At 37.4% G+C, this 10912-nt stretch overlaps 1 protein-coding gene across 3 annotated transcripts; it reads left to right on the top strand.

Annotated features, from left to right (window-relative positions):
* The first annotated feature begins 352 nt into the window (after nucleotides 1-352).
* On the top strand, nucleotides 353-10288 carry LOC110442958. Of its 3 annotated transcripts, none has more exons than XM_021486853.1 (9): nucleotides 353-424; nucleotides 4558-4647; nucleotides 5168-5317; nucleotides 6062-6154; nucleotides 6458-6520; nucleotides 8054-8098; nucleotides 8978-9063; nucleotides 9609-9684; nucleotides 10052-10284. In XM_021486853.1, the coding sequence occupies exons 2-9, from the start codon at nucleotides 4558-4560 to the stop codon at nucleotides 10175-10177; spliced, it is 729 nt and encodes a 242-aa protein (XP_021342528.1). In that variant the 5' UTR covers nucleotides 353-424; the 3' UTR covers nucleotides 10178-10284. The 3 variants fall into 3 exon arrangements, with proteins under 3 accessions (XP_021342528.1, XP_021342527.1, XP_021342529.1); XM_021486852.1 differs by lacking the exon at nucleotides 353-424 and adding an exon at nucleotides 1723-1972 and having other exon boundaries at nucleotides 4556-4647; nucleotides 10052-10288; XM_021486854.1 differs by lacking the exon at nucleotides 353-424 and adding an exon at nucleotides 1723-1979 and having other exon boundaries at nucleotides 10052-10288.
* The last annotated feature ends 624 nt before the right edge of the window (nucleotides 10289-10912 follow it).

Raw genomic sequence — 10912 nt, 5'->3', positions numbered from 1 at the left:
GGGGGGGTCATTTTGTACCGAATATTTAATATACCATAATTGGGGATGACATTTTTACCGAAAACTGATCTGAGCCCCGAAAACGTGTAAAATTCTATGCACACCCAAAGCTAGGTCCAACAAATTCTCAGGTCCTTGTGAACAAACCCCATGATTCCGCATATGGTGTCGGTGACGCTCCTTGCGATCCTGCGGTCGGATACAGCAGGTCGACCTTATGATTACAAATGTATTTCAATTCGGTCTCATAGGACAAGAGCATGTCTAGGCAGGCTTTCCTATATAAAACCACATTTCTATTTTTAGAATCATGTAATCATTTTATGACGTCAGAGCTTATTTGTTGCGGGTATGTGATTATGACGTCATCATTTAGGTGTATGGCAACAGATGCGAAGTTGATACTCATCATAATCACGCAAAGGTAAGTTTGGTTTTTAAAAAGAAGCGGGGTTGCAAACTCACGGCGTCAAGCAAACTTTTTCATTCAAATTAGAAGAACATCCTTGTCAATGTTTAATGAAGGCTGGAAATTAAACGACCAGATAACTTAGTTGGTGTGGTGAGCATTGGAAATTCAAAGTCTGACATTGATTGTAGAGGAATTGAACTGGGTAGATCGTCTGCGACCAGGTAGCTCAATTGGTAGTGCGTCCGTCTAGGGTTCAGAGGGTCCTGGGTTCTAACCCCAGTCTGGTCGGTGCATTTCATCCGCTCCTGTTACTGTAGTGCCTATTGGTTCGAACCCCGGCCTGGCCGTGCATTTTTCTATCTCCTGTTACACAGTAACTTAACAACCTTCACTATGCTTCAGCTCACAAAGATTACGAATTACGTGTTCTCAGGAAAAATCCAATTGAATGATCCCCATTCCATTGGGAAAACATGTAATTATGCACTGGAAAGATTTTTTTGTACGACTGCAGCTTTGAAAAATCATTTCTAGAAAGAATTGCATATATTGCTGAACTTTTATGAAAATAGTTACCATGAAATTAACAATATAACAACAGTGTTTTGAGTGTTACAACACAACAGGGCCATACCACGGTTCGAACCCTGGACCACCGATCATTTTACTGTCACTCTGACCAACTGAAATACTTGCACAACGGTAGTATCGTTGTCAATCGCGTTATAGGTTTAACAAAAAAAGAGAGATTCACGGCTAGGGTTTTGTCTGGTGACCCGTATGCAAATTTACGTACGCGTCGTGAAACGGCACACTGCAGACCGAGATTCAAACCCGGGACCTTCAGGACTCTGGACTGACACTTTATCAATTGAGCTATACCTGGTCGCCGGCGGTCGGCCCAGTCAAGTTCCGCTAATTTCCTACCTCCTTTTTCTAAATCTTCGCCACCGCGATATAGGTTACATTGCTTCGGCTACATATATCACACTGTACTGTACCTGTAGTAGGACGAGAATAGTGATAGAGATAGTGCCGTCGCTGGGGCTCGAACCCGCGACCCTTGGCTCTCCAGCCCGATACTCTACCGCTGAGCTAAAGGGAAATTCACTACAGCTGACGCTTGTAAGGCAACCTAATTAATCCACATCTTTTATAGTATGTATATGTTTTCTTTTATGTGCAATTGTATTGGCATTTTATTTTCCTTCGTCAAGAGAGTAAACGTCACACAAATTTACCTTTGCTCATATACTTAATCTTAACCATGTTTTACCTACTTTTTACTCGTAGTCAATATTTAAACCAACTGAAATGTTTTGTTGAATTAGAGATTTCAAGTTGGCATTCACATTGACTGAATGCGAAAATGTTTACATGAGATTACATTCAGCCACGGCCTTGAGCTAAGAACAAATTATATTTACGACGTCATACCACAGTTATAATGAAGTTACTATGACGCGATATATCGGTTGTGTGAGTGAAGTGATTATGACGTCATAATTGGTTGGTGTATATGACAACCCATGCCGACGTCCGTCTACACTGAGCATACCAATACAAGGTGAGTGTCATTATATATGGTACGTTGGGTCATAAAACAAGGATTGGATACTGTTTTATATGTAACAACAGAAATGAAAATTCGGAAACCTCCGGACTCGAGACAGACGCTCTACCAATTGAGCTTTCTGGTCGCCGGCGATCGACCCAGTCCAAGTTCCGCTACACATTCCTCCCTCCATTTTCGTAGTATTCGCACCCGAAGACAAAACTATTTACAGCCCATGTTCTGATACATATACACCCTCGCTTAGCAATCACGCACTGCTTGAAACAAGGGTTGCCAATTTTGTAACAAGATAAATAGAAATGCAACGGCCAAACCGGGATTTGAACCCTTGGCACTTCAAACTCTAGGCGGACGCCCTACCAATTTAGCTACCTGATCGCCGACGATAAACCAAGTTCAGTTATCACTACATTTATATAGATAATGGCGCGGGAGGAGGGTAGCTGTAGATTATGTAAATACTTTTTGCAATGACCATGCGTTTTAGAACGGTCCAAAGAAAATGGTTTTTTTTATTAGCTGTTAAATTAATGAACAGACGCGAGTAATGTTAATCATAGCTTCGTTTTAGCGTTAATCTCTGAAACAAGGTCCCGGTGTTATTACAAACAGATGAGACTTCTTTATACAGCCAACACTAAGGCGGTAGTCCCACTATGTACTAGATTGTCATATACTCTCCAGCCATCAATCTTTTGGTTGTCCTTTTCTTTCTTGCATACACTCTTTCTCTCGTACTTTGGATATTTAAGTATTACTTTCGAATTCCCCTCCGAGAAGTGCATTACACATGTAGTACCTGTGTATTCGTGACCGTAACGGTCTGGAGTTGGAATGGATTATTGGTTATTACACATCTCGGGCGGCGATCGAATTAGGTACAAGTTATAGGTGCATATGTGAATAATACACAATATTTGGTAGATAAGCTATGGTATCATTAAGTTAGAAAAGAGTCTCCATTTTTTGAGAAGGGTATTTTGATTCCCTTTACACGTTGCGATATATTGGTCCACTTTATAATGGTACACTATATCTCTCTTTACACTTTCTATGAAAAGTGTATCACCTTTCATACGTTGTTTGTAAATGTAATATTTAAAAATTAGCATAATAAGGTTCTGCACATAATATGTTTTACCTATTTTCCCAAATATAATATCTTGTTTTGCAAAGTTAATGTAAACAGAGGTTTTAGAGAATATCCAGTTTTCAAGAAGTAGCCAAAGACTCTCGACATGTTCACATTCAAAAAATATGTGTAGTAAAGTTTCTTCAGATTGTTTGCAGAATGTACAAAGTGGGTTATTTTTTATTTTAATTTTAGTAAGAAAAGTGTTAGTTGCAAGTATCCTATGTATAATTCTATATTGAAACCACTGCAGAGTCACATCTGTTGTTATATTGAAAACTATAGTTTGTAATTTTATTAATTCAGTATTTTCATCAACACCTAGCACATTAGACCATTTGTCAATATATTTATTAGTGCATTTAATTTTGTAAATAAAAATATCATGCATGTCTCTGCTTCCTTTTTTGCTTTTATTTATTAATTCTATGGTAATTGGAATAAATGGTTGTTGCAAATCCACCGAGGCATTGTTTAAAGTACATGTCAGCCATAAAGGCATAAGTGAGCTTCTCAAGCCGTAGAACACTGTTTGAGGTGGGCGGAAGTCATAGACTCGACAAAATTCATCATAGGAATAAAGACGGTTATTTTCTATATGAACCATATCGGATAAAAATTGAATTCCTTTATCACACCATCATTGATAAAAAAAACGGTGGAGTTATCTACCTTTATCTGTGTATTGAACCATAAAGGTAGTTTTAGCAGGTCAGGGGGGTTTAATATTAAGTTTTATGATATATTCAGCAAATGTACTAAAAACTTCCACCCAAAAAGTGTTTTTGTATCTTTGTGATAGTCTCATGTAATAGTTGTCACCCAAAGTTGTCAACTTGTTAACATTTATATTATATACATCTAACAGAAATGTTTTCCAGGTAGCGTCAGAATTGAGAATTCCCCGTATCCAGGTTAATGTCGATGCTTTATTAAAGGATACAATGTGTGTCATCCTACATCCACCATCCTTATAATCTTGTATAATCTGATTTCTAGCTATTCTGTCTCTTGTATTCCAGATAAAATTGAAAAATATGTTTTCTAATTCTTTAGTAAGTCTGTCTTCTGGTTTAGGTAAGCTCATAAATAAATGAGTCAATTTTGGAATTAATAGAGATTTGACTACTGTAATCTTACCAAGGACAGTCAGTCTTCTTTTATACCAATGTTTTAGTGTATTACTGATATCATTAAGTTTGGCTTTAAAATTTAATTTTGGTATATCTTCAACTTTTAAGCTAAATAAATGCCCAGTTCCGTGAACTGGTCCACTCAAGGTTCCACTCATCTTTTGGTTGTCCTACCATGTCGACAGTTTTTTAGATGTCAGATTGACATTTTTTTCTCCGAACAATCCGGAACATTTACACAGAACGAAGGTTTCCAGATTACCACGTGTCTCCTGACATTATTTTTATGTTATTGTTATACCAGATGGCCACTTCTCCGGTAGCCAGCGAGTCAACGTCCTCTCCAGATACTAAGGAGCTTGAGGTCCTTCTCCCGGCCTTTCTCCGACAAGCTGTGAGTTACCATGAACAATATAGTGGGAAATACAAATGCAGAATCTTATTTCATGGAACAGAAATCCTGCATTTGGTTTTTTCTAATCCAACGAGTGATCTTGAGTCATGATTAGGGAGCAGAATTCTGTTTCTTTCATAACTCTAATAATTTACGGCACCTCAGCTGATAATATTTCACAATTTGAAACTATATGAAAGTATGTAAAATAAGTTTAAGCAGTTCGGTAATATTTGAATATTTCAAAATGTTTTAAAATGCCACCCCAATGATGATATTAAACGGATAATATCACCATTGGGGGGGGGGGGGGGGGGGTTTACAGAAAGTTGATCTAAACCCCTAAAACGTGAAAAATTACTCTGAAAACCTTAGTTTATGTCCAAATATAGCTGTAACAAATTATCAGGTCCCTGTGGTCACCGCCAAAACGCCGTCTGATAACACATCTCTGTTTACAAATACATATTCAATGATACTTCATTATCCACAGACAATAATTGTGTCACTTTTTCTACAGACGGCTTTCCAGCAGATGGGCAAGGAACTTGACAACTATATGAGGGGGTCTCGGAGCATGAAGACGGTGGTGGACGGCATTAACAAAACAGTTACCTCCCTTTGCGACAAGTCCCTGCCTCGTTTTCACGAATTCGAAGCCCTGTTAGAGGTACACAAAAAAACTACAACGTAATGCAACCAGGATAAGATTGTTACATATTAAACTACAGAACTAATAAAGTTTATGTCTACAACTGATATTATAGATTTCCCCCAAGAAATGCGATGTCACTTATGTCACATGCGAGTGCTTGAAATTCGCTATTACAACGTTAACTGGTGGCGGTAATAATTAAGGGAATCTTGCTAGACTGGTCAGTAATGTTTCCTGTTAAATACAATGCATACTTGGGAAAAGTTAATACGAATGTGAGGAGTTATACAGCCAAGTCGGGTCCGACCTCTTCAACTTTGTTTCACAGAACACATCTACCGGCTGCTCCGATATAATATCTTGATTCTGTGTTAAAACCCCCATAAAATTTCATGCAGACAAGCGTTAATTCAGCATAAGATAAAACATGTTCAAAGGTAGGACACAAGTTGGTCAGCCATCAGGAGTCCAACCCGGGCATAGGAGCATAAGGGGCTTTAAACATTGTCAGACATATAGGTACACTTATCTGGCTGTCAGTGACTTGGTGTTGGTTCACCGTTTACTTGGTCAATACCTGGACTGTTTAACTTTATATTCCAATAATGAAACGCTTCTTTCTTTTATTGCACATAGCCATGGCTCGTTTATGCTTGGTAATGCCTGGTCTGTTTAATATTACATCATAATAATAAAATGCTTTCCTTGGTTACACATTGTCAGTCTAATCATAATAATGACTTTCCGTCAACTCTTTAGGACCAGGCCCAGCTCTGGATAATATTAGAAACTGATATCCAGAAGATGGGAAAAGGTTTCAAACATTTCGGGGAACAGTTCTATATGGTACTGGTAAGTCACGCTGTTTTTTTTATGATCTATTTAATTTTGTTTTTAATGGAATTCAGCCCACTCCTAGTTCCAGGTTCAACAAAGGAAATTGTACTTGACTATTAGTCATCATCATCATTCTTTATTCCTCAAAAAATACGTTTCATTACCTGTTTCTCTGTCATATATACTGGTTAACTTGTGTTGAAATGTATAGATCTATACTTTACAGTAACTGTATCCACTGGTATAAATAACTTAAAACAGAACTCTATACCTTTCCTACTGGTTTAAATAACACTTACCACACTATTTGTTTTACAGAAAGCAGTCGACCTTCGTAAGAAAACTAGGAAGGAATACGCCGAACTCCGGACCAATTATAAGGTGATCCATTTAGCTCGATTCATGAGATATGTATGTAATCTTTTTTTGGTCATACCAAACAATTTTATTCCAGCACTCGGCCATTCAGCTACAAATGTTCTCCAACCATACATGTACACGTTGCTGTGACTTGTGTGAGTATTGTGAATGAAACGATATTGACGGGACACCTCCTAAGCATTCTGAGTCACTGGAGCGATTGCTTCAAAACTGTTCATCGTGTTATATTAAGTGGTTGACAAGCGTCTCGTTGACAGGTATACCATAGTCGGGCTGTTACATTTAATGTGCTTACACATGCCATTAAGCAACAACCAATCACTGCATTGCTTTCAAAACACCATACATGCGCTGACGACCACTAGTTGCTCTGGTCCGACCAAAGGAAATCGGGAGGTTCTATAGTTGCCAGGCATGCGCACCGTAACTTCCTGTTTCTTTACACATGTGCAATACACCTTACTAAAGTGAGTTCGATCGTAGTTGTACCAGGGACGTATACTGTACTGTCCGTGGTTGTACAGAGCAAATATAAGTTAAATTAATCTGTCAACAGCATTTTAACCGAGTGAAGATAGATTACTAATTAAAACGCTGGGGGAATAGGGACAAGAATAAAGATAAGCTGAGAGGGACGCGTATTGATGAAAATGTAGTAGAGGTGGTTATGTTGTGAATGATAGACAACTCCTCTGGGTTTTGTTCACTGTCAGTTTTATTCACTCATTGTAGAAACCAAAAAAAAAACCTGCAACAAGCACGAAGTACAAGCTACAGTCATAGATATAAAATAGACATACATAATCATATTTAATAGTACAAATGCAAGGGAAATAACTCTTACATGATTACATAACTTACCCTAACAAATCTAGTATCAACGATAAGGCAATACACATTACAATTACAACTTTTACGAAATGCAATCAAACTGAAGATTTGACTCAACAAAGTTACTGGACAATATACTAAATTCACAGTTAGCAGTTTAGCGACATACACCTTCTCACATTAATACTATATATATATACTTACATAAAAAAACACTATAGCATACCTGAGTATGGCACAAGGCCTTGGCTACAACCTATTTGCACGACGCCTTCTTTGATCATATGCGATACGGATATACTGTAATTTGAATAAAAAGGCATCTAAATAAATTTATCGAACCTTAGACAAATGAGCACAACGTAATAACGCCGCTCACAAAATATCAAATTACATGACCTCCATTATTACGTTTTAATATAAAAAATACATTAATCATATCTGATTTCTTATTAAATTAACAACAAATCATCTATACTTAGATTAGATCCAAATAGAATTATTACTCAAATAAAACACATAATACATATACATTGGGTATTACACAAAGACAAAGAAACACTTACATTACATCTCTCCGTCCGTCACCTATGAGTCCTCAAAAGGTGCTAGCGTGATTTATTTGCCCACAAAGAAACACGCGCCAAAACTGACCACCCAGAACGAACCAATGAAAACGCATACATATAATTCCATTTGCAGATAAAAACTGAAGGTTTCATGGTGAAGAAATCTGAAAAGGAAAAGGTACGTCAAATAAAGAAATTACTAAACTGATGTTTTGATAATGTAGATTTTATCCCAAACGTAGATGTACAATCATTTTATATAGATCTGTTTCCAAACGTCGACATATCTTGTATAATCATGCACGTTTTCATGAACATATTGAACTTGTTTATATCTTATCTCAGTCCAAGTCTTTTGCACCAATGTGTAGTTTAATAGTACACTAACGACACTTAGTTGTCTACCGGTGATACTCATCGAGATTTGTGGAAATGAAACAATAAACAAATAAATATAAACAATACTATATATAGCTGCCGTATCAATAGTGTAACAGGAAAGGAAATAGTGTGCGTCCACCGGGGATCGAACCCACTATCCCTCGGTTCATATTCGGACGCTCTACCACTGAGCTAAAGGGAAATCCCCTCTAGCTCGAAGCTAGACGGCGACCTCACGCTTATGTGCTGTATTGTATTGTTTTACGGCCCATCGACAATTTGAGTCATTTAGGGCAAAACAATAGCGTAAAAATAGACATTCACAAAAACTGAATACATTAAAACAAGATCCAAAGGGTTAAAATGTGTAAAGATGTCAAAATATATCAATAGCAAACGAATTATTTATAATATGTATCATATCTTATTATAGAGATTAATTTAATGTAAATAATCATAGATTGATTGCACTGAAACTGTATCGAATAAACGTTTCATAGAGGATTGTTTGAAATCAGCGCATTCAATCATAAAGTGTTTGACTGTAAATGGCTGATCCCCAATGCAAAATAAAGCTATGTGTGATGTAGGTATGGCCTATGCCTAGTCGCGAATGTACAGTCAAAACCTGCCACAATAGCAACCTATGATCTCTCTCTGTTTTGTTCCTGTTTAGGCACAGAAGGCGATGGACTCCAAGCTTGCTGACTGTCTGGACATTGATAGGTGTTTAGTGGTTCGGATAAAGGAGCTACAGACTGGGTTCGTATTTCATGATTCATTTGTAGACTAATGTATCTATCTAAATATATGTGCTATGTTATTTTGTATCGTAATATATTGTAAGGGAAAGACTCCAAATAAGTTTAAGACCTGTACCGTATAGCCTGGTATAACCTAATTGCGTAAAATGCGCGGTTTTAAGGTACATGTATTTATGATTAAGTCTGCAAACTTTAAAATTTGGCAATAACTTCAAACACACCTAGCTTGGACAGTGCAAGTATTCATCTTCTCTGTTACTTATCTTTCTTTCCAATGCTGTCTCGCTAGACAGAATGTGACCTATGGCAGGAATGCTCAACAACTCATTTTCAACAATTCTTCACGTTGTAATCATTATTATAAAGTGCGTTGGCGAGTGCGATATGATTATTACAAAGTCGGACATACGGACATAACAGAGGTATCATACACCAAAGTGTGACAAAACATATACAACTAATCCAGCGTCAGCAAAACGTTTCATACGAGCGTGGATGTTACAGTAAAATCTTTGTTTAACCCGACCGTTCCTTGTTTTCCAGACAACGTCGGTTTGTGGCCGATCAGTACAGCCAGTTTATGGCCGCTCAAGCCGGGTTCTGCAAGGACACGCTCCAGGTGAGTTTAAGACCTGGGCTGCTTTCAAGGGGCAGTCACTAGCAATATGAACGCCAATTGGAACACACACAAAATCAAGTTTCTTCATACTTATCTGAACAATAAATGGGAGACGAACACGCACATCCAGCTTAAAATTAATTATAATGAAAACAATGTATTCCCAAGGAGTAAACCTAGGATAACAGTAAATTAAATACAGTAAATATAGCGACCTTTTTATATTTTTGTGTGCAAAACGGACGTGCCAATCTGGTTGTTTTGTTGTTGTTGACATTATTGAAAACGTGCACCACTGTGGTCGAAATATCCCGGACATCTGTTTACAGTTATGATACTACTCATAAAATATGATTTTAATACACAGGTACTGAATATGGTGCCCGATATATTGACGGGATTTCTACCCAAGAAACCTGCCCAAAGTAAAAAACCAGAGAGAAAGAAGCTAGACCTGCCGCTCCCTAAACCTCCAAAGAAGAAAGGCTATTGAAGCAATTATACACACTCTCAACACGTTGTTTGTTTTGTCTATGTCTAGAAAATAAAGCTGTTATAATGTCCATACTTGTATTATCATATAGCAGTTGTATGTATGTGTCGCAATATATATGGTACATGAAACTGGTGCGCTGATTTAGTAAACCCAACAAAAGAAAGATTTTACGTCTTCTTGACTATAACTACATGGCACATGAAACTGGTGCGCTGATTTAGTATACCCAACAAACGAAAGCTTCTCGCATCTTCTTTGACTATAACTATACATGTCTATTACTATTTATTTCACACAGTAATATTGCGTGATTAAACAGTTTGGTATAATCTGCGGTTTACAGATATTTAATGAGAAGTGATGACATAAGAAATACAAGAGGCCCAAGGGCCTTAGCGGTCACCTGTGTTATATCATAGGTACTGGCAGCTTTATTTTATTGCTTAGATGTGATGTGGAAATCAGCATGTAAACTAAGTGAAATACAATACTAGTCATGTCATCAAAGGATAAGAATTTGAAAATATTGGTAAATGTTCCCTTTGGGGCCCCGCCCTAGCCCCTGGGGATGGGGCAGGAATCCCAATTTTACAAAGTAATACTCTCATTCACCAAAGATGATTCTGACTAAGTTTGAATAATTTTCTGCTGAAAATGGATAAAATATATACCCAAAAGTGTTATTTCCCTATATAAACTATAGTAAACTTTACCCCCTCCCCAAGGGAGAAC

Source organism: Mizuhopecten yessoensis, unplaced genomic scaffold (genome assembly GCF_002113885.1).
Source record: "Mizuhopecten yessoensis strain PY_sf001 unplaced genomic scaffold, ASM211388v2 scaffold716315, whole genome shotgun sequence".
Taxonomy (NCBI): domain Eukaryota; kingdom Metazoa; phylum Mollusca; class Bivalvia; order Pectinida; family Pectinidae; genus Mizuhopecten; species Mizuhopecten yessoensis.
This window is presented reverse-complemented; position numbering and strand designations above follow the sequence as displayed.